The 24,359-nt window shown below is 43.1% G+C and overlaps 2 protein-coding genes and 1 non-coding gene across 3 annotated transcripts; 1 reads left to right on the plus strand and 2 right to left on the minus strand.

Annotated features, from left to right (window-relative positions):
* Positions 1-2,395: 2,395 nt before the first annotated feature.
* On the minus strand, positions 2,396-3,283 carry LOC147944429 (uncharacterized). The gene has a single exon (XM_087512583.1). It carries the CDS (start codon positions 3,281-3,283, stop codon positions 2,396-2,398), a length of 888 nt encoding a protein of 295 aa, XP_087368709.1.
* Positions 3,284-14,606: 11,323 nt separating this feature from the next.
* Positions 14,607-14,713, plus strand: LOC147944430 (small nucleolar RNA R71). Its single transcript, XR_015558695.1, has one exon. It is a non-coding gene; the product is annotated as a small nucleolar RNA R71 (small nucleolar RNA).
* A 2,436-nt stretch (positions 14,714-17,149) lies between these two features.
* LOC109127990 (uncharacterized) lies at positions 17,150-22,491 on the minus strand. Its single transcript, XM_087450858.1, has one exon. The coding sequence runs from the start codon at positions 21,117-21,119 to the stop codon at positions 20,223-20,225; it is 897 nt and encodes a 298-aa protein (XP_087306984.1). The 5' UTR covers positions 21,120-22,491; the 3' UTR covers positions 17,150-20,222.
* Between the last annotated feature and the right edge of the window lie 1,868 nt (positions 22,492-24,359).

Here is a 24,359-nt window from a genome sequence, read left to right on the forward strand (position 1 = left end):
CGATGTGCGATGGCTTGCTTGAGCCCGTCGGATCCAACTATGCGTCTACAGGTCCGCCTTGCGGTAAGAACAGAAGATTTCAGGAGTTCTGCCACCTTCCAGATGGTTCCGGGATGAATAGTGTGTTGCACTCGTTTTTCAAGATATCCGGGAGATTCTGGGATGAATAGTGCGTTGTGCACGTTTTTCGAGGTACCCGGGAGATTCTGGGATGAATAGTGCATTGTGCACGTTTTTCGAGGTCCGTTGGGCTTTAAATGGGAGTTTTGCGTGTTCGGCACGTTTCCCAATGCGCGGGAAGTAGAGATGGCTTCAAAACTAGGGTTTTCACCTTGGTCAACGAACTGGTCCCCTATATATATGTTTCCTTGACCTAGTTTTTACTTCTAACCTCCTTCTTCTCTCAAAAAGGTAAATTTCTTCTCTCTTTCCCTTATCTCTTCCCCTTAGATTTTTTTTTTTGATTTTGGCTTGTAAGGGCCATGGTTTCTCACTGCCGACCACGCCACGCCGTGCTGCCGTCTTGCCGCCAACCACGCCATGCCGCGCTGCCGTCTCACCGTCTCGCCGCCGCCTGAACCGGCCAGTTTGTTCCGCCGCTGCCACGTTCTTTCCGTCGGGTGAATTCGTGCCGTACTGCCGGATCTGGCCAGGACCGTGAGGCGTCCCGGCGTTGCCTTTTCTCGCCGCCAACCATGCCATGCCGCGCTGCTGTCTCGCCATCTCGCCGCCGCCTAAGCCGGCCAGTTTGTTCTGCCGGTGCCACCTTCTTTCCGCCCCACTGCCGGATCTGGCCGGGACCGTGAGGTGTCCCGGCCTTGCCTTCCCTACTGATCTGCTCTATGCCGCCGCTTCTCCATTCCAGGCCGAGTTCTATGTCGTATCACCGTGACTGCCTGATTCGGCCGAGATCCGGCCGAACTGAACTGGTGCTTGCTGGAACAGCGGAGTGCTTGCTGGGCAGGGCGCGTGCGTGCTGGTACGTTGTGGTGATGCGGGGTCACGAGACCTTCTTTAGCAAGTGGAGTGCGAGTTCTAATACGGGAACATGTTGACGACATGGCGAGATCGAGACTCCTGGTGGCGAGCTTGTTTGTGTTTCCGCGAGATATGCGTAGTTATGATTCCACCAAATGGCGAGATGGAAGTTGCACGGGGCGAGATGGTGAGTGTGGGGAAGAGTTTGGCGAGGTCGCGTGTGCAAGACCGAGCGAGATCGTGTGTGAGCGAGATCGCGTATACGAGACTTGGCGAGGTGGATCGTTCTTTGCGGTGTGGTAGCGGACGATGATCTCTGGCGAGATCAAGACTTTGCGTACGAGACTTATGACGAGATCAGGGGCTTGCGTAGGAGACTATGGCGTGCTTGACTTGGCGAGATCGAGGTCATGCTTTGAGAATTGGCGTGTTTCCAAGGTTGAGGTGATGAACTCAGAGCTCGGTGAGATCAAAATTCTTAGCAGCAAAGTGGTTGTGTTGTCGAGATCGTAAGGCGTTCGGCGTAGTTGCAGATCTCGCAAGCCAGTACGGTGTAGCTCTTGATGTTGGTGTCGATACGGAACTATGCTAGCATGACGTACTCGGGGCTTGATCCAGCGCACTCAAGGACCTTGAGATAGTGGCGAGGTTGACGGTGTTCCTGCGATATACGCGTATTGGAGATGTGTTAGCGAGATGCGAAATCAAGATGGCGCGCTCGTCAATGTATTCGCGGGATGCTGCAAGATTGGAGAATTGCGCAAACTGTTGCGAAAGAGTTGTCGTGATGGGTTCCGTACGGTGGTGTATTTGAGCCGTCGTCCTCACTGTCGTGAGATTGAGAGTGGGTGTTGTAGGAATTCCGCGGGATGGCACAGGACAGTACGCAATATGGTGCACGGTACACCGTACGTTGGAATATGTAATTCAGGTGTGATTGATCTGTCTTGAATAATGTTGCATTTTTGACGTTGTTTATCGCTTCAATACTGACCGGTTGCTTGGTTGACTTTGCAAGGTCTCGCGCAATGACTTCGGGAGATGATGTCTTCAGTGATGTTCCGGACGAGTTTGGAGATGACCAGTATCGTGCATTAGAGAGAAGTCTCGACAATACTGGAGCGGGTCATTCTTTCTGGTGGAATCCGTCGGAGGGAGGAGGCATCTTGACAGATCTCACTGAAGAGGATGTCCGGGACCTTGAAATCATGTTCCCTACAGGTGCTGACGACCTTAGCCTTTTCCACATCCTTCAAGTCAGCGTCACGGGAAGGTGCTCGAGGACGAAGAACAAACTGACCCGGAGTGTGCCCCCAGGTCTCTGGTCGCTGGCTTAGCTGTAGGGAATGGAGTTCCGAGACGTCGCAAAGATCGTATGGGAGACGAGGAATGCATCCCTCGCGATGTAGGGAGGACCCTATGCGATGACAAATCCATAGCCCGTATGTTTGACGACTACGACATGCCACACAATCTGCAGCTTGCGCTGCCTAGTATCAACGAACGTTCGTGGGACTGCCCAGCAGGTCACCTCTGTGTCTACGTGGATTTTTTTTACCGAGTGCGGGATTTGGTTCCCGATTCCGGAAACTGCTAAGACGTTGCTCGGGCTTGCTGATGTCTGTGCTGAGGGCACTGCTTCAAGAAATGTAGCTGGAGCGGCAGGCAACAAGCTGAAGTCGATGCTTGGTTGATCAATGCTCTCTACAGGTATTACTCGACGAAGATCAGGGTCTGATGTAGAAGCGAGAGTCGCGAGTGCATCGGCCAGAGCATTGTCGCTTCGTGGAATCTTGACGAGCTCAAAAAACTCGAACTTTTGGGACAAGTCACGAACAACTTTGAGGTAGGCATCCATGCGCGCATGTCTTGTTGCATAATCTCCACTGAACTGGTGTGTTACCAGCTGGGAATCATAGTAGGCTTGGATATTCTTGACTCCGATTTCGTGTGCGAGATGCAATCCAGCGATTAGTGCTTTATACTCAGCGTCGTTGTTAGAAGCAGAGAAAGAAAGGCGGAATGACTGCTCCAAGATTTCACCTGTTGGCGATGTTAGGCGTACGCCTGCTCCTGAGCCCATCTTTGATGAAGCGCCGTCTACGTGAAGTGACCATATCTCGGGTGGAGGGGTGTCAGCTTCGAGTTTGGGAGAGAGTTCAACGAGAAAATATGCGAGAACTTGTGACTTAGCGCAGGTGCGGTTCTTGTACTCAATGTCGTATTCGCTTAACTCTACTGCCCACTTCGCCAGGCGACCTGATTGACTTGGGCTGTGAAGGATTGTGCGCAAAGGCTGATTCATAAGGAACTTCAACAGTGTGGGATTGGAAGTAGGGGCGAAGCTTGCAAGCTGAGATTACGACCGCGTAGGCGAACTTCTCAAGAGTCGGATATCGGAGTTCAGCCCCATCGAGAGTCTTGCTTACATAGAAGATAGGATGTTGCTCTCCTCAATCTTCTCTGACGAGTACGCCATTTACAGCCGAACAAGAGATGGCGATGTAGAGATACAAAGTTTCTCCTTGCTCAGGTTTGGCTAGGACTGGCGGAGATGATAGGTAGTCTTTGAGTTGCTTGAATGCCAGTTCGCACTTCTCATCCCACTCAAAACGTTTATTTCCACGAAGGAGCTGGTAAAATGGCAAGCACTTGTCCGTTGAGCGAGAGATGAAGTGATTCAGTGTGGCAATGCGCCCAGTAAGTTGCTGTACTTCGCGTGTGTTCCTTGGAGATGGGAGGTTGATGATTGTCAAGATCTGCTTCTGATTTGCTTCTATACCGCGCTTCGTAACAAGGTATCCCAAGAATTTGCCGGAAATAACGCCAAACGTGCACTTTGCCGGGTTCAGTTTCATGATGTACTTGTTGAGTATCTCGAAACACTGCTTTAGGTGTGCGACATGATCTGCGGCCTGAGCTGACTTGACGAGCCTATCATCAATGTATACTTCCATTGTTCTTCCAAGTTGACTTGCGAACATGCGGTTCACTAGTCGTTGATAAGTTGCTCCCGCGTTTTTTAACCCAAAGGGCATGACCCTGTAACAGAAAGTGCCTTGTTCGGTAATAAACGCAGTCTTCTCATGGTCATCCTTATGCATCATTCTCTGGTTGTAGCCCGAGACCGCATCCATGAAAGATAACAATTCGTTTCCAGCTGTGGCTTCGATGAGCTGATCAATGCGCGGAAGAGAAAAACTTTTCGGACAAGCTTTGTTGAGATCTGTGAAGTCGACGCACACTCTCCACGTACCATTCTTCTTTTTAACCACGACCGGGTTACTCAGCCAATCTGGATAGCGAACTTCAGTGATTGATCACGCATCGAGTAGCTTCTGTACCTCGTCATTTACCGCGGTTGTGCGTTCTGCACCGAGCTTTCAACGCTTTTGCTTGACGAGCTTGTAAGTTGGATCGACTTTGAGCTCGTGGCTGGTGATGCTAGGGTTGATTCCAGTCATATGGTCTATCGTCCAAGCGAATGTGGTTGCATTTTTGCGCAAAAATTAAACGAGCTCATCTCTCAGAGCGATTGGTAGCTCGGCGCCAATTCCGATGCAACGCTTGGGATTGGACAAATCGATGTTGACTTGGACAACGGACTCTATCTGAGGCGGTGTTGTGGGTCTCGCGGTGGAGATGATTCAGCAATAAGAAAGCCCTTGCATTCCGCATCCTTTTCTCAATGATGAAACAAGTCCGTGCCATCAAAGGGTCTCCGTGCAGCGTGTAGATACCATACGCGTTTGGAAACTTGACGCACTGGTGGTAAGTTGAAGAAACAGTGCGCATCTTGTGAAGCCACGATGTTCCTAGAATGACATTGTAGACGATGGGTTTGTCCACAATTGCGAAGCTGAAGCATTGCATCGTGCCTCCAACGTAGATTGGAAGTGTGATGGTTCCAAGAGTCATTATAGTGTCTCCATCGAATCCCGTCAGAGGCTGTGTTTCATGTGTCGTATTACGCATATCAATCTCCATCTCGATCAGTATATCCTTGAATATCACGTTGACCGAGCTCTCGGTGTCAATAAGGATTCTTGTTACTGAGCTTTCTCCAATCACCATTTCTATGACAAGTGGATCGTTGTTTGGACTTACGTTGCGCGCGTCCTCTTCAGTAAACGTAATAGGATCGGAGGATGTTTTCAACATGTTGCTGTGGGAGGGCAGGTTGCACTTTGTTTCTGTTTCGCGGCAGTGAGCTTGGATCGACCTAACAGAGTCGCGACATGTTGACAAGCCGCCCATGATCATGTTGATCCTTCGGCGAGGAGCTGGTGGTTCATCGTGCTCTTCCGCGTCGTGATTTCGTTTGGGGGGAGGGGGTAAGCGAGCGATTTCTCGTACTCGGTCATTTTGTGCTGCAGCTTCCTCTTCACGATGTCTGTCATGCTGCTGCTCGTCTCCCAGGCAGTACTGGTTATCTTTGTGTGTGTTAACTTTTCTCCGCTCTCGTTCCACATCGACGTCACCTCTCTTGTACTTATTCAAAAGCAGCATTTGAAGTGTTTTGCACTCTTCGGTTTAGTGTCCATTGAATATGTGGAATTCACAATATGGGCGCTTGCCTTTGAAGCCTGGATTGTCGGACTCGCAATAGTATTTGTTCCAAGGCTTACTTTGCTGCTGTTCTTTTCCATCGATAGCGAACATCGTCGCTTTCCTTCCTTTCTCGCCACGGGCGTAGTCTCGGTTGTAATGCTGGTGTGGCTCATAGTACTCGTCTACAGCTTTGCCTTTCGAGCTCAGAACTTTTTCAGGCACTTTTTCAGGCACTTTTTCCACCACATTCGGTTGATCGGGGTTCTTTTTGTCCTTTTCCTCATTGACTTGGATGTATCGGTTTGAACGTGAAAGCACCTTGCCTAAACTTGTGACAGGCAGGATTGTGAGGTCGTCTTTGAATTTGGTGCCACGGGCGAGCGCATTTCTAAACGCTCTGATTGCAGACTCATCACTTATAGCGAGTTGGGATACGACACCTTTAAACCTGTCCATGAAAGTTCATAATGATTCGTTAGGCTTCTGATACATTCTCCACAAGTCAGCACTTGACGCAGGTGTGCGCATGAAGAAGTGGTGATGTTGAAGGAATGCGCTTGTTAATGCTTCGTATCCATCGATCGAGTTGGCCTCGAGTCTGGAGAACCAATTGAGCGCCTCACCGGAAAGACTCTCGACAAACAATTGACAGCTTCCCGCGTCTTCTTCCTCAGGTGAGAAATACGACCGACTGATGTGGATAGACATTGATTTCAGAAAGACGGTGGGGTCTCCCTTTCCGTCGTATAGAGTTGGCCTGTTCTTGCTGTTGTCTGGATTGTGCCTGACTCTAACTCCTGAGACTCTTGTAGTGAATGGTGAGCGTCTTGCTTCCGCCAGCACAGTTTCTAGCTCTGGAGCTGCACTTGTTGCCCGGTGCATCTGAGTCGTAATCGTCTTCAGCTAAGCTTGCATCTGCTGAAGTTCTTGCCGTAGTGCGCGATTTTCAGCATTCTTGGAATAGTTTGGCCCAGCACGTTGATCTGCGAGCATCTGGTTGGTCTGGAAATGTACCCTTGGCTGCTCCCCATTAGGTCCAACGATGATAGCCGAGAGACGGGGCCTTCCATTGGCGTTGTGCTCAACTCGCGGTATGTTAGCGGCGTTGTGGTCAGCTCGCGGGGCGTTGTGGTCAGTTCGTGGAGCATTGTGGTCAGCTCGCGGAGCATTGTGGTCAGCTCGTGGAGCGGTGTTGTCAGCTCGCGGAGTGTTGTGCTCAGCTCGCGGAGTAGGTGGTGCCAATGCGTCTTCATTCTGTTTGTGTCGAGGCTCAGATTGTCGCCTATGATGACTTGCATGGTCACTTCGCCCTTGAGACTCTATCTACGCCACTTGACCGCTCATCCGATCCAGGGTTCTTCGTACCGCTTCGTCGAGCGATGCTTGATTGATGGTTGAAACACACTTTGTTAGTGGAATGGATTGATGGATGTATGCAATGGTGAGATATGAAATGAATGGATGGCAGAGTGTTTCAATTCCCCTTATGCAATTGTAGTACAAGAGGTGTCAATCCAATCTGAGGGTTGTGAACAATCAAGATGTGTATATGAGCCTAAATTAAGCCAAATATGCAAAGGATGTTTGTCACTAACAATCCTATTAATGAAATGTAAAGAGCAGAAAGTAAAACTACTAGAACTAGAGGCTGAATGTAAATAGAACAGAATGATTATCACTAAAATGAAGCTAGAACATAAATAGAAACTATACTAATGAACTAATGCAAGACAATAATGAACAGGAAAATAAGTAAATGCAACAGTAATGCAAATTGAATGAGACTAGAGATAAGACAGGACAACTACAAATCATAAACAAGAGTTCTGGGGATGAACTCGAGCAAGCACTCGATCGAGTGTAGATCGAGTGCAGGGTCGAGCTAGATAAATCCGTGAAACAGAGCAATGTAAGAAAAACAGAGCAACACAAGAACGAATCAAACAACAATCAAACAGCAAGATTAAGACTTAAAAATCAATAAACAAGGAAGGCCTTGAGGAGAGATTCATGGGCTGGACTAATGAATGAGGTCATCTAACTTGGTCAACAAATCTCAAGCAAACTTTGAGCTAATCTCTAGACATATAAATCTAAGACAAGTTTAATCCACTCTCATGGCAAAAAACAATCAAACCTATGCATCTCTAGACTTGTTCTCACATAGTAAAGAGTCTACACAAGCAGGCATTAAGCAATACATCTAATACCAAACAAGACCTCTAATCTCTTAGCAAGCCTAATGGTAAGCTCTAGATCTAGCCTTATCTATGCTCCTTAAACATTGGTGTGATGCTAAGATGCTTGAAATCAAACCCTAACCTCTCAGTTCAGGATTAGCATTAAAAACATCTAGCCTAGAAGAGATTCTACCACAATCAAGCTTGACCAAAGCAAACAAACCTCAAACACAGCCCAGCCTAACCCATCCTCAAGATCCGAAGCTACTACTCACAAGAACACATGATGAACATCAAAGTCATAAACCCAAAAAATACTGAAACATGCATCAAATGAAAGATAAAACAAAGATCTATAACATTCAAGAAGGAATCAAACACGAATTCTTAATATCTTGAAAGTTATGAAACCAACAAAATCCAAGAATCTTATGTTTTCTCTCTTAAAAGAGTACAAGATCTAAGGAAAATAAAAGTGCAAAAAGAATAATTCCCAAAAGGGTAAAAACTAGGTTTCTGACTATTCTAAAAAGCTGGACTCTTTGGTGGCTGCAGGTACAAGGCTTTATATAGGAGAGGAGGTGGAAGCCCTATAAATGCTAAAAGACAAAATAGTCAACGGCTCGGTCAACTCGACCCTGTACTCGGTCGAGTGGCTGGTCGAGTTGGCTTTTCTTCTGCTTCCTCCACTCGGTCGAGTCCTCCTCTGCACACGGTCGAGTGTCTGGTCGAGTGTGGGGTCGAGTTGGACTCTGGACCTTGGTTCTTCAGCCTTAACTCTCTTGCTTTTCCTTCATGATTGCCTCACTTCTCCTCAGCATTGCTTCCATGCTCCTTAAGCTCCAAAATCACCTGATTATGGATGAAAAGATGCAAATGCAATGCAACTAAACTCTAATGCATGATTAGTCCTAAAGCTATGCAATAATGGTAAAAATGGATAGCAAAAGATGCAAAAGATGTGAATAAACTAAGGGAAAACATGGTAAAATATATGAACATCAACACCCCCAAACTTAGTCTTTGCTTGCCCTCAAGCAAATAAACAAGACATAAGAAGGTAGGTGAGGTTTGAAAGTGGGATCTCAGCTCCTAAAACTTGCAAATAGACCATCTAGAATCAATGTCCAAGTTACTAGTACTATGATGCAAGTTGAATGAGCTGTACTTAAAGATTTTAGACAAGCATATCACAACCTTTACTGATTTGAGCCTTAGATATCCTTTAACATTCATTAATCAAGAACATGAATCAATTCTATGCAATGCTTAAACTCATTTGGCTTGGAGATAAAGGTTTAATGACAATGATGGTCTCTTTTTAGAGTGGGGCTTATTAATATAGAGGTTCTCTCATAAAATGGATTGAGCTTTAGAAGAATGCTAAAGGTAAGAACACTTAGACACATACAAGAACAAAACCTTGTCTACCCAAAGACACCCAAAGTGTTTATCCTATCAATCTAAACCCAAATGATCCTAGTGCTACCCTTTAACTTCTTCTTTTCTCTTTCACCCTTTTCTCTTTTGGTTTTAAAGTCTTAGGAGAGGTTTCTTATTTGATCTTTCTAGTGGGATGGGGGATTCTTACTTATTGCTATGGTTCTCTTTTCTTCTTATTCTTAAGACATACAAGCTTTTTGCTAGACTTTTCTTTTCTTTAACTAGAACCATCGTCAACAATTTTTACTTCCCATCCTTTCACTAGACTTTGCTTAAACACATTCTCCTCTTACAGACTCTACCCTTTTTCTTTCTCTTTTGCCTCTTTTCTTTTCAAAACAGCCAAGTCCCAAACCCAACAAGTGAACCACCTAGTCCTATCTAGTTTGAAAAATGCAAACTAGAACTACACAAGGTTTTACTCTTGTCAGTTCAAACCTAACACTTTCTACCAAGCTCAACCCCAAAATAGGCCTCACACACACAAGAATAAACATGGCTTGAAAGAAGGGTTGGTTAAGGGGTAGGGGAACTGATTCTTAATGAGGAAATCAGCTACTTGGATCAACAAGAGTGGTAAAAAGGAGAAAGATGATCCAAATATGTATATGGTATCCATGAGTTTAAAGCAATGCACACATTGATAATTGAAATTCAATATTAGGTTCTTATAGATAGGAAATGGTGTCAAATCACAACATGCTTCAATTTAGACCAAATGCAATGCAGGAATTCAAGGCTTGGTTCAATCTTATGCTTCTAGCTACTCGACTAGCGTCAAAGTACTATTAACTTGGGCATTGATCCTAGTCTAGTGAATAAGCAAGCTAACAAGGAAATACTCATCATAGGTCCCTAAGGCAAATATTATACAATCCTAAATGAAACATGCTAAACAAGATCCTAATATGCAATGCAAACTACAAGAACACTCTTTTTTTTTATAAAGATTTTTGCAAAAAATTTTCAAATTTTTAGAGTTTTTATATGCCTTAGATGCTATGCAAATGCTAATATGAGGATGCTAAAAATTTGAAATAAGAACACAAAACACAATGTCAAATGCTATCTCAAACCCTCCCCCAAACTTAAATCACACAGTCCTCCTCAAAGGGCTTGATGGTGTAGGTGAAAAATTCTCACTCTTCAACTCAGCAATCTCCTTCTTTAAGCCCTTGATAGACTTAGCCATGTTGGTCACCTTCTTCTTCAGCTTATCAAACCTCTTCCCATGCCACTTGCTCCACTTTTGCAAAAGTGTCAACCTCTTGCTATTCTCCCTAACTCCTCTACTATCCCTTGGGTTGGGCTCATAATCCTCAAAGTAGAATTGCTCCTCCCCATCAGCCATTTGTGCATTCCCAGCTTCTTCAACTCTAGGTTGAACTATCCCATCAAACAAGTGCTTCTCAGCTGGCCAAAAGTCAATGTTGGCTCCTTCTTGAATGTTGGTGAGCTCTTGGTTGGGCAAGATGAGTTGCTTCTTTCCAACTGTTGGGAGCTCAAAGTTGAAGATATGATTCCCTTGATGCATCTCCTTGGCTAGGATGAGAGTAGAGGTGAGGTACCTTGAGTCAATCCATCTTGGTGAGACCCTTTCTCCTCTAAGTGGGACCTTGGCAGCTTGTAGAATTGGAGTAATGATGCCTCCAATGGTTAGTGCTCCTCTTGAGCATTTGTTCTCCAACTTGCCTACCCAACTTCTCAAGTATACCATGTGGTCTATGAGCACCATTGCAAGTTCAGTCTCCACAATGCTCCCAAGGATAATGGTTCCATCTCTTGCCTTGAGGATGATCCCATTTAGAGCCATGTCAGTCATCTTAAGCTCTCCCTCATTGATATTCCCAGTTTCCTTCATTGCAAAGAAGGTGTTGGCAAGAGCTTTGTGGAAGTATCTTAGGACTGGGCTCCTCATCCTTGAACACTTGGAATTGGAGGATGAGTAGAGTTTGTTGTCCCCAATGGTTTCCCAAACTGAATAGAGCTCCTCTCTTGGTATCATCAAGCTTCTATTACTCCCAACTTCAAAACCAAACACATTGGCTATCTTCTTCATTGAAAGCTCATGCTTCTTCCCTTTGATTGTGAAGGAAATGTGACCAGCTCCAACCTCAGCATCCTTCCTTGCATATGTATGCAGCTTGACAGTGGCTAGAAACTCACAACTTTCCTCTTTGTAGCCCTTCATGCAAAGCCCCATGAACTTGGTTAAGTTACTCTTCTCAAAAAGAAACTCCACATCTTCATCAATGGCAAGCTTCTCCATGGTTTCCTTGTGAGGATATCTAGTCCCCAAGAACTCCATTCTCATGAAGGCTTCATACAGCTGCCTCTTTGTCAATCCACAAGATTCTGCTTCTCCATCATCCTCTAGCTCTTCTACCTCATCTTCTTCCTCACTTTCACTTTCAATCTCCTCTTGTTCAACCTCAACTGCTGGCCTCTTCCTTTTGGCCTTGTGTCTCCTCATGAACTCATTAAGAGTTGGCTCCCTTTCTTCCTCACTTTCAGTCCTCTCAGGAACTTCCTCAACTGAATCACTCCTTGGATACGGCATCTGGCTCGATCGGTCAGCTCGACCAACACTCGGTCGAGTGCTAGCTCGAGTGGTGCGTCGAGTGGTTCTCTTAGATTTTCCTCTTGATTCAAGGCCATCATCACGACGTTCCATGGAGGTTGCAGCCGCTTGTTGAGATTTCCTGGTCATTCTTGAAGACATTTTTGAACAGAACTGAAGGGAATAAACTCAAAGCTCAAAGTTAATAGGTTAGTGACCCAAAAACTTGAAAGAACTAAGCTTGAGCAAAAGATGAACTTTGAGAGAGATTTTAAAACTTGAATTTAGTTGTTTTGAGCAAATGAGAGAGTGTGAGAGGCATAGGATCGTGCAAGTCCTATTTAAAGAAGCTAAGGGGACAAGGGGACAAGGGTGGAGCGTCCATACCATTCAAATTTGAAATGGGAATCTTTGACCTGCTTTTTGCTACCACTCGACCCCACACTTGACTGTACACGGTCGAGCTCATTGACCAAATTTTGAAAATTCAGAATTTTCTTCTTGTTCTTCCCTCCACTCGATCATTCTAGAGAAATGAGGATCAAATGGGCCTTGCTTCTTTGCCAACTCGGTCGAGTACCTCTCTTGGGCTGGTCGAGTGGGCTTGCGTTTCTCCTTCTCCAAGTCCAAATCTCTCCTTACATATCTACACTTTTGTTTAAAGGCCTGTTCAACACAAATATAAAAGAAAACACATCAAAACTACAAGGAAATTAAACCATATTTACAAAGGATACCTTAGGGACTTCCTCCCTAGTGAGCTTGTTTAAAGTCACTAAGCTTGACTTTGGTTTCCTTCTTAGACTTGGTCTAGATACCAAGGAGGTGATGAAATCCTCCTTGGAACCTCTTGATCACTGTGAAGTTGATCCTTGATCACCTCACCCTTAACATACAAACCATACGTCTTCTTGATTTTGAGCCTTGGTCTTGCTTTCCTCAAAGACCTCTTGTTTAGCTTGACTTGGAGATCCTCAACCATGTCAGTCAACTCTTGAACTGACCTCTTAAGCTTTTCCACAGAATCTTCTTGAAGAGAGGGCTCAGCTTTTGAAGTAGCCTTGTCACTTAAACCTTCTTGACCACCTTTGTCCTCTATAGTAAATGGTTGATCATCAATGGTAGGAAGGTTGGTTGGGTTATAGATGTTGAACTTCATAGCTATACCCTCAGCAATGTTCAAGGTCACAAGACCTTCATTGACATCAATGACTGCTCCAACAATGGCTAAGAATGGCCTTCCAAGAATGATAGGATCTTCAGGCTCCTTGTCCATCTCTAGAACCACAAAATCAGTGTGAACCCTTGCTCTCCCTATCTACACTGGAATGTTCTCCAACTTGCCAACCACATCTCTATTTGACCCATCAGCTAGGCATACATGAAGGTTGGTGGACTTGAAATCAGTGTGCCCAAGCTTTTGTGCTATGGAGTATGGCATCACACTGATTGATGCTCCCAAGTCACATAGGCATTGCTTGTAGTGGAGATAGCTAAGTGTGCAAGGCAGATAGAATGGCCCTGGATCCTTAAGCTTAATTGGGATGATCACTCCTCCAAGGTCCTTAAGTTCCTTCTTATCTTGAGCTTGAGCCTTCTTCTTTGACAAATCAAACAAAAAATCTCTATAGAGAGGATATGGTTCATACTGTTCCAAAGCAGGTCCTCTCTCCTCTTCTTGGTAAGCAATGATGATCTCTTGTATGGCCATCACTTCCTCTTGTTTCTCAACCACAACTTCTTCCTTCAAAGCTTTCTCATCCTTTTGTTGCTTAGCCAACATCTCCTTTTTCTCAATTATTTCCCTTAATTCCTTGATCCTCTGTGCTTTGAAACGTCCTAGGAATGGTAGAGGTGGTTTGTAAGCAGGAGGAATGTACTTAGCAGGTTTAACAGCTCCTAATCCTTCAGCTCGATCGACCACTCGATCAGGCACTCGGTCGAGTGCTGGCTCGAGTACCTGGTCGAGTGCAATGGCGGATTCAGATTTCTCTGCACAAACTTCACTCAAAGCTTCAATAACTGACCGGTCCTCTCCATCTTGAACATCACTGTCCTCAGTGACTTCCTCATCAGAGATATGGATGGCTTTTGCAGTGAACTCCCTTGGATTTCGAACAGCTTTTCCAGGGAGTTGGTTTGGTTTAGGAGCAGAAGTAGAGGCAATGTTGCTCTCCATATACTTCATTCTAGAATTGAGACCTTCAAACTTCATGTTCAGGTCATTATACTGGGATGTGAGCCTTTGATTCAACTCAGCAAACTGTTTGGCTTCCTCAATCTTTCCTTGTGTTTGCCCAATCAACAACTGTTGCATCATAGCTCTTAACTCTCGTTCTTGGCCTTGGTTAGTCTGAAACCCTGGTGGGGGACACAACTGAGGCTGAAACACTTGATGTTGTTGTTTGGGGACATAGTTTTGTTGTTGTTGAGGCTGTTGAGGTGGATACACTTGGTCTTGTGGATTGGCCACATTGGTGCTTCTATAGGAGAGGTTGTTGTTCTTGAACCCTCCTTGGTTGTAGCCTTTGAATCCACCTTGGTTTTGCACATAACAGAGCTCAACATACTCATTCTCCCCTTCTTGAACTTGAACCTCTTCTTCACCAATGAAGTGAATGGACTTTTGTTGGCTAAGGAGGATCTTATCAAGCTTCTCATTGACCATCTTCAAATCCTTCTTGTATTTGTCCTCTTGGTCAGTGGAGGTGGACCTTATGGTTCTGTCATAGTCCTCATTATAGTTGCCATCTGACTGAGCAAGGTTCTCAACTAATTCTCATCCTTCTTCCACATTCTTGTTGAGGAAGTTGCCATTAGAGGATGTGTTAAGAAGCATCCTGATCTTGGGAAGCACTCCTCTATACAATATGCTAAGTAGTGACTCATTGCTGAAGCCATGGTGAGGACACTGAGTCTTAAATCCTTTGAACCTCTCCCAAGCTTCACAAAAGCTCTCATTGTTTCTTTGAGCAAACCCAGAAATTTCATTCCTCAATCTAGCAGTCCTTGCATTTGAGAAGAATTTTGCCAAGAAAGCCTTCTTGCAAGCATCCCATGTGGTTATTGCTCCAGTAGGAAGAGTCTTCTCCCAAAGGTGAGCCTTATCTCCAAGTGAAAATGGGAAGAGCCTCAACTTGAATCCATCCTCACTCACTCCATTAATCTTGGTAAGACCATAGATTCTATCAAATTCATCAAGGTGGTCTAGAGGATCCTCCATTGGCAATCCATGGAACTTGTTGGCTTGAATCATGGAGATCAATCCACTCTTGATCTCAAAGTTGTTGTTTGGCACTGTGGGAGGCACAATACCAGCTCTCTGGTTATGTGTGTTGGGTGCATCTCCAGCACCAATGTTCCTTGGTCTTGGAACTGGATCTTGTTGCTCCATTATGATTGAAACTGCTAGCTGTTGTGGAACTACTCTTCTTCTCTGATTTCCCAAACCCTTTTGCAGTCTGTGGATGTTGTCAATAGGCCTTTGATGATTGTCTTTCCCCTTGGACCTTGTGTGCATCAACAGACTGAGATACTGACTCGAACAGGTGCACGGTCGAGCGCAGGCTCGAGTGAGTGGTTGAGTCGACTGGGAACTGGTGTCTAAATCGATATGCTGTCTGACTCGATCAAGTGCTCGATCACTACTCGGTCGAGTGGTGCTCGAGTGGGTGGTCGAGTGGTACCTGAAACTCAAGACAGCCAAGCAAAAGAAGATTCGAGTTCAGCAACTTCACAAGTGTATAAACAAACGTAATCTTAGACTAATAATGATCCTAAATGTCACAAAACACTCTCAAATGGGCAACGGCACCAAATTGAAACACACTTTGTTAGTGGTATTGATTGATGGATGTATGCAATGGTGAGATATGAAATGAATGGATGGCAGGGTGTTTCAATTCCCCTTATGCAATTGTAGTACAAGAGGTGTCAATCCAATCTTAGGGTTGTGAACAATCAAGATGTGTATATGAGCCTAAGTTAAGCCAAATATGCAAAGGATGTTTGTCACTAACAATCCTATTAATGAAATGTAAAGAGCAGAAAGTAAAACTACTAGAACTAGATGCTGAATGTAAATGGAACAGAATGATTATCACTAAAATGAAGCTAGAACAGAAATAGAAACTATACTAATGAACTAATGCAAGACAATAATAAACAGGAAAATAAATAAATGCAACAGTAATGCAAATAGAATGAGACTAGAGATAAGACAGGACAATTACAAATCATAAACAAGAGTTCTGGGGATGAACTCGAGCAAGCACTCAATCGAGTGTAGATCGAGTGCAGGGTCGAGCTGGATAAATCCGTGAAACAGAGCAATGCAAGAAAAACAGAGCAACACAAGAACGAATCAAACAACAATCAAACAGCAAGATTAAGACTTAAAAATCAATAAACAAGGAAGGCCTTGAGGAGGGATTCATGGGCTGGACTAATGAATGAGGTCATCTAACTTGGTCAACAAATCTCAAGCAAACTTTGAGCTAATCTCTAGACATATAAATCTAAGACAAGTTTAATCCACTCTCATGGCAAGAAACAATCAAACCTATGCATCTCTAGACTTGTTCTCATGATGTAGTAACTTTCAGTATCAATTATTATCAATCCACAATTTGCATTAACCAACACACCAAGAATACACAAAGATGCTTAATCTATTCTTAATCAAGGAAAAGTTCTTTTATCACAATCTTAGCTAACAAAATGACTCAAACAAATGAAAACAAGACAAATGCAAACTCAAGGCAATAGAACACAACTAGCGACAATACTGAAAATCAAGAATTAACAAGAGAACCTTGGGCAAGGTAATTGACTTGGGAGATAGCTAATCAATCCTAGATGTCTAAGTAACAATCAAGAACAATCCTATGGCTAGAACACTTATGCAAATCAATTCATTTCCATGATAGAGATCCTATGCTAATCAAGTGATAATCAACAATTTCCAAAGGTAATCACAAGACAAACATGCATTAAGAACAAGTTCAAATACCACTAAGAACCTTAATCATCAATTTCCATTGGCTAGGAATGCAAAGCTCTTGAGAAGATTGGTTCAGGAATTTCATCAAACACCTTGTGAGCATGGAAATCCTAAAGTCTAGATTTAAGCTTGATCAAGGCTATCTAGCAATATTATCACAAATCAAGATAGGAAATGCATAAAATAAGCCCTAGACATCAAAGATCAACCATCTATCTCCCAAATCTACCAAGCCCAAAGTTCTTAAAAGATCTACTCACTAATCATCATGATCACACAAAGGAAAGAGGTTTGTCTTTGTGAAATCATAACAAAAGCTTGTAGATTAAGAGATTTGAAAGACAAACTGATATTAAAACTGGAAAATCCACCAAAGATTAACCAAAACCAAGTATGGAAAAGCTTAAGAACCTAAGAGGCTGCTAAACAAGAGATAATAGATAAGATAAGAGATAAGTCTCCACAATTAGGGTTTGAGTATTTATAGGAAAACATAAACTAAACCGGAACAAACCGGATTAAAATTAAACAATTTAGAGAAAACCGGAATAAACCGGGTTTTGGTCTCAAAGTGGCGCACGATCGACCACTTGATCGACCATTTGGTCGATTGGTCCTCCGTCGTGATCGACCATTTGGTCGATCGGTTGGTCGATCGCTCAAGTCTCCGAAGTCTCGCACCTTGAAGTCCGAAGTCCAGCTTGCGTCACGATCGACCATTTGGTCGATTGCTTGGTCGATTGGCCAAATCTCCAAAGTCTCGGCTCGCGTCACGATCGACCAAATGGTCGATTGCTCTGGTCGATCATTTTGTCCTGTGCCCAGTCCGAGAAGTCTGAGAGTGTTTTGATCGACCAAATGGTCGATTGGCTCCTCGATTGCTTGAAGTCCGCGAATCTGTCAATATGTTGATCGACCATTTGGTCGATCGGCTGGTCGATTGTTCGGCTTCCTTGTCCTCATTTCATTTCCTTGCAAATCCTTGACTTATTTGGCTCCAAAGCTTGCTTTCCTTGCATATCTCCACTCCAACACCTGAAATACCATACTTGATGCAAAATGCAGCCTAAACAACCTAAATGCTCATGAATATGCACAAAATAATGAGGATATAAGCTTTAAAAACTCATAAAAACACAAGATATCAACTTCCCCAAACTTATATTTTGCTAGTCCTCTAGCAAAAACCAAGTGAAAAACAAGGGAGAGAGGTTTAAAGATGGGACTCAGAGCCACAAGGCATGAGACAAAGGATTCAAACCAAAGTCCTTAGATGTAGTTCAATGGTGCTAAGATCAATCAAAGTCCTTACAAATATTTTTCTATGCTTAACACAATGCATCACTCTAGTTCATCTTCTATCTATTGGCAAAGACTTGCAAACCTATTGAACATCTCTTTCACATTCATTAAAGTGTTTGGTGTGATCTTGCAAATGGAAAATAAATCAAGCTCAATTGGTTTAAGGGAAAGGCTGTTTATAAAGTGGTTGGATATTGGTATTTTTGGGTGGTTAACTCTCAAACAAAGAGGAATGCTAAACAGTCATGAAATCTATCTAGGACCAAGAATAATTTGGGCATAGAAAGCTTAGCTCTTGATGTTCTACCCACCTAAAAGCTTTTCTACCCCTTATTCTCATCTTTCTTATCTTCCTTTTAAACCCAGAAACTCAACCTTATTCAACTCAACCCCTTTTTCTTCTTTACTTATGGTCTTATACCTTTATTTTTATTGAATCTCTAAGGCTGTTCTTGCTTTAAACACTAGCTCATTTTCTTTCTTATTCATTTTTTTGCTATACTCCCAATCTTGTTTGATTTTTCTTTACTCTTTTCATTTTGATTCTAGGAGACTATAACAATACTTTCTATCCTTTTTCTTTGAGACTTAGAGCTTATAATTAACTTAACCTTAGAGATTTTTCTTTTCTTTTGACCAAGTAAACCTTTATTTCCCTTCTTGTTCTTTCTTGTTCCCAAACTTGAACCCAAATCAACATTCTAACCACCTATTTCTTTCAAAACCAGTCCTATTAGCTAGCTATAAAGATTCCAAGCCTAGCTAAAACAAGAGCCAGTTCTTTGTCATTCTCAATACTCTCAAGATTTCACAACCTATAGCATTATCAAGAAGAGGCCTCACTCAACAAATCAATACAACGCTTGAAAGAAAAGGCTGGGGTTCAAAGGTGTGGCAAGAGATTGGGTTAAACAAAATAGAGTGGCAAATAGAGATAGTTAACCCAAATGAAAATTCCATGAGCAAGCATTCATAGTCCATATGCAAGATAATTTAAAGATCAAATTAAAGTCCAAATAATATTGAGATGTAACAATTATCAAGCAAGCTTTACACTAGATGAAAATGCTTTCAAGTGACACAATGCTTTTAAGCCTAGATTCTTCATTTTTTCCCAATGATTAAACAAGCACCAATGAACTATAAATGAGGGCTTTGGGTTCAATCCTAAAACTCAACCTTTACAAGGCAATTTCATCATCATCCCCAAATGCAAATGCATACTAAATGCTTCTAGACTCAATCCTAAACACAAGAATGAATATGCAAAGCTAAATGCATTTTTCTGGTTTTTTAAAATTTTCAATTTTTTTTTTTGATTTTTCTCAAAACATAGCTATTAACAAATGCATGACACAATGCATGACACTAAGGATGAAAATCAAAACAAAACACAATGTGAGATAGTTAGTCCCTCCCCCAAACTTAAATCACACCGTCTCGGTGTGAGAAAAGCTGAGAAAAAGACTAACGGTAGACAAATAATAATTAAGACTCAAATGGTATAAACAATGGGGAAGTGTGGTACCTCAAATGGAGACTAGGGAGTGTTGTTTCCTCTCTTGCGCCTAGACTTGCTGCGTTTCTGGATTGGCACTTGCAAGGAGAGACGTGGAGGATCAATAGGCATGGGAGCACTAGCGGAACACTCTCCTAAGGATTGGCGTGCAGGCTCTTGAGCATCCTCGTCCATGGCATCATCATCATCACCAGATTCCGCTTGCTCACCATCATTTGCACCATCAGAACTATCCTGCGGCTGCTCCATTTCATCATCGGATGAGACATATCCAGCAGGTTGCAGCTTCTTCACCTTCCTAAACAGCTTTCCCATAGCATAGGCTTGCCATTTGTTGATCTTCTGCTGGACCTTAATGAGCTTCGAAAGCATCTTCTCTGTCTTGGTCTTGGGCACAAAATCAAACTGAGGCAACTCATATCTACCAAGGTGGTACGGATCATGCTGTGAGGGTGGAGGAGGTGGCGAGTCCTCTTCAATCTCGGCTGGCTCTTCTTGTGATGCGGCAATCTCATCATCAAGCGGCACAAAGAGAACATCATAGTGGTAGTTAAGGGCAGACAGCCTCTCTGAAAGAAGCATACACTCCTTTGCAGTCCCGTTTTGATCAATGAACTTGTGGATAAAGCTAGCGGGGTCTGCGGTAAGTCTCAGGAACTTGGAGCTCACCAAGTGATGGTAGTCAAGTTAGGCTCGCCGAGTACATGGCTCAAACTTGGAGAGATCAACTCCCGCTTTGTTGAAGAGAGGAGTTAGCACACCACCAATATAAGTGTCCTTGGTCTTCCCTTTGATGATGTTCTTTGCGTAGGAGGCCAAGTAGTGAGCAAAAATGCAACCATAGTTTACATTGTTCCCCAAATCATCGTTAACTTCTTCTCCTTCATTATTGTCATCAATACTCTCGACAAGGATGTCTTTTAGCCCTTGGAAGATGAAGCATAACTCCAACTTGGTTGCTGCTCCAACCACTCCTCTACCAAAGAGAGTGTGCCCAATAGTCTTGATTGCATAGCGAACTACGGGATGACGGACATGTGTGATCTTGGCCTTGTGGCTAACAAACTTTCCCCTCGCCAATGTGTTCCAAAGATGATCAATCCCATTGAAGTTAGGGAAACACAAGTCACTGTTGTTCTCAAAACCATAAGCTTTGCAAAGGTTGGGAATGAAGATCTTGTACCCCAGTCTGCGCACCTTGAATGAGATTGTTCCTTCACTAGCGATGGGGACCCTAGGATTCTTGAACTGGTAATTCATGGTGCATAAGAAATCGATTGTAGGATCTGGATAAGTTGGATAATCCATCCTTGCAATCTTTTGAAGACCCATCTTGGTGAAGAACTCATCAAATGTATCAAGAAGACCCATCCTTGCAAGCAAAGCTCTATCGACAAACTTGGTGGGAACAACATTCATTTTGCTGATTCTCTGAAGAGTTTTTATCTCACTCGATGTCCAAGGAGCTGCAGGTGGTTCAACTGGTGTTTCGGTAGTCATCTTCTTCTTGGAACGATCTTTAGGACCAGCCATTGTACCTATAATCACATTCAAAACCAAATGAGTGACAAGAGAAAAATTCATAAGATTTTTGCAAGTGCATGATTCGAATTTGCCTCAACTCATACTAATGTGATACAATGCTGGTAAAGCCAGCTCAATAACCAAAACAAAAGCAATAAACCACACCTCAAACACAAACACATCAAACGCTCAATGTTCCCCAAATAGTCAAAATTCTCATTTTTGCTAAAATCCTAGACTTGTCAAATTTCAAAGGGAATTGAACCAATTATCAAACAAAACTCTTAAGCAACAACAAAGCAAGCCAAAGAGATTAAAAGCCCCAAATTCTAACAAGCTTTAGCAATTTTCGTCACTTTTCCCAATCAAGAACCCTAAACCACTAAAATTCAAAAAATTTCACCAAACTATGCAAAACAAGCTCTAATAATCAACACCTAAAGTTCTCTAAGTCTGAAACAAGCTTTATATTGTCCTATTAGCAAGTAAACCCAGCTACACAAGAAATTTTCAGAATTTGACAAACCTTGGTGAATTCGAAATTATTGAGTAATAGAGGTGTTACCTTGCTTGCTTGAGAAATAGAGTGATGAAGAAGGATTCTAGGGAAAAATGCAAGTGAATAGAACTTTGAATCAGTGAATTCGAGCAAGAAACAAGAGAGCTGTGTGTGTGAATGAGGGAACAAGTGTTTACGGTCGCACAAGAGAGAACAAAGAGGAAGAAGGGTCGAGGGTTTGGTCGATTGTCTCATTGAATAAGCCTCAAATCGAATTTGACCAGTTTAGGGCGGTTTGGAAGCTAAACCAAGGGGAATCTCGGTTCAATATAAGTAATACAAAGTCAGAATTTTGACTTACCTTGACTTACCTGGTTGGAAGACATTTGATCGACCAAACAATCGACCATTTGGTCGATCGTTTGCTTTGTTTGATCGACCAAAGTCTCGATCGCTTCCTCACTCTAGACAGCTTCGGTGTTGGCTGCGTGATATTGATCGACCTCACGATCGACCATTTGGTCGATCAAATATTTTGACAATCGACCAAATGACACTCCTTGTGCAATCGAGCAATCCTCGATCATTTGCCCAGGCAGGACAGGCTCCGGATGAGACGATCGACCACACAATCGACAAATGGTCAATCGTTCTTCTTGTTTGATCGACCATTTGGTCGATTGGTCCCTCGATCGTACAGCCAACTCCTCACCATTTGAACTTGCACTTAGCTGATCTTAACATCACGACTTCCTGAAAACTTTAAGCAACCAAAGAGCACACGCCAAACCAAAAATACTAATTCAAACTGAAGAAAAAGGAAATATTTACAAGGATACCATGGGAATGCCTCCCAAGTGCGCTTGTTTTACGTCACTAAGCTTGACGTTACCGCGCCTTTTAGGCGACTTGGGGTTCCGAGAGAGAAACCGTGGTTCCTTCCTTGATGAAATCATTGGCCAAGTAGGGCTTCAACCTCTGTCCATTCACAACAAACTCATTACCGGACTTGTTTAAAAACACAAAGGCTCCATAAGGTCGAACTTCCTTGATCTTGAACGGTCCTGGCCAACAAGACTTGAGCTTTCCTGGGAATAGCCTCAACCGAGAATTGAACAGCAAGACCAGGTCTCCTTCTTTGAACACCCTTGGGAGAATCCTCTTGTCATGGAATGCTTTTGTCCTCTCCTTGTAGATCTTTGAACTCTCATAAGCATCAAGGTGAATTTCTTCTAACTCATTCAGCTGCACCAAGCGTTTCTCAACAGCATTCTTGATATCAAAGTTAAGAAGTTTGACTGCCCACATTGCCTTATATTCTAGTTCAACTAGCAAATGACAAGACTTTCCATAGAGAAGGTTGAAAGGAGTTGTTCCAATTGGTGTCTTGTAGGCAGTTCTATATGCCCATAGAGCATCATCCAGCTTCTTTGACCAATCCTTCCTTGTGATATCAACTGTTTTCTCAAGAATTGATTTGATTTCTCTGTTTGAAATCTCAACCTGACCACTAGTTTGGGGATGGTAAGGTGTAGCAACCTTATGCTTCACTCCATGCTTCTTGAGAAGACTCTCAAAGACCTTGTTGATAAAGTGTTTCCCTCCATCACTAATGACCACTCTTGGAATACCAAACCTTGGAAAGATGATTGTCTTGAACAACTTCAACACAACCTTTGCATCATTGGTAGGACTAGCTATGGCTTCAACCCATTTAGAGACATAATCAACAGCCATAAGTATGTAATTGTTACCATAGGAAGAAGGGAATGGTCCCATGAAGTCAATACCCCATACATCAAACACTTCAACCTCTAAAATAGGAGTTTGTGGCATTTCATTTCTCCTGCTGATATTGCCTCTTCTTTGACATGAATCACACTTTGAGATGATCTCTTGAGTGTCTTTGAACATTGTAGGTCACCACAAACCAGCTTGAAGAATCTTTGTGACTGTCTTGAATGTAGCAAAGTGACCTCCATAGGCTGCTCCATGACATAGTTCTACTAATCCTTCTATATCCTCCTTGGCAACACATCTTCTATAAATCTTGTCTTTACAAAGAGTGTAGAGGTATGGTGCATCCCAATAGTAGTTGTTGATGTCCTTGAAGAACTTTTTCCTATCATACCCAACCAAATTTGGTGGCTCAATTCCACAAGCAAGGTAGTTAACATAATCAGCATACCAAGGACCATTCTCTTCCATCCTCATGACCTCTCCAAGATTTTTCCAAGTCTCATGGCTCTTGTCAAGGAGTTGAATTGCCATTATATGTTCTTCAGGAAGTGCATCATTGATTGGAATCTCATTGTCAATCTTTAGTCTTGATAGATGATCAGCTACTCCATTTTCAATGCCCTTCTTGTCTTTAATCTCTAAATCAAACTCTTGAAGTAGCAATATCCATGTACACAGCCTTGGTTTAGCATCCTTCTTTGCTAAGAGATATTTCAATGCTGCATGATCAGTGTGAACCACCACTTTTGAATCCACCAAGTATTGCCTAAACTTCTCAAATGCAAAGACAATAGCTAAGAGCTCTTTTTCTGTTGTAGCATACTTGACTTGAGCTTCATCCAAGGTTCTACTTGCATAGTATATAACATGAAGCTTCTTATCTTTTCTTTGACCAAGCACTGCTCCAACTGCATAGTCACTAGCATCACACATGATTTCAAATGGCAAATTCCAATCTGGGGCTTGAATTATTGGAGCACTAATCAACTCTTCCTTTATCTTCTTGAAAGCTTGAAGACACTCCTCATTAAACTCAAAGAAGCTTCCACCATCTTTAGAAG

Source organism: Camelina sativa, chromosome 5 (assembly GCF_030686135.1).
Source record: "Camelina sativa cultivar CO46 ecotype springtype chromosome 5, ASM3068613v1".
Taxonomy (NCBI): Eukaryota; Viridiplantae; Streptophyta; class Magnoliopsida; order Brassicales; family Brassicaceae; genus Camelina; species Camelina sativa.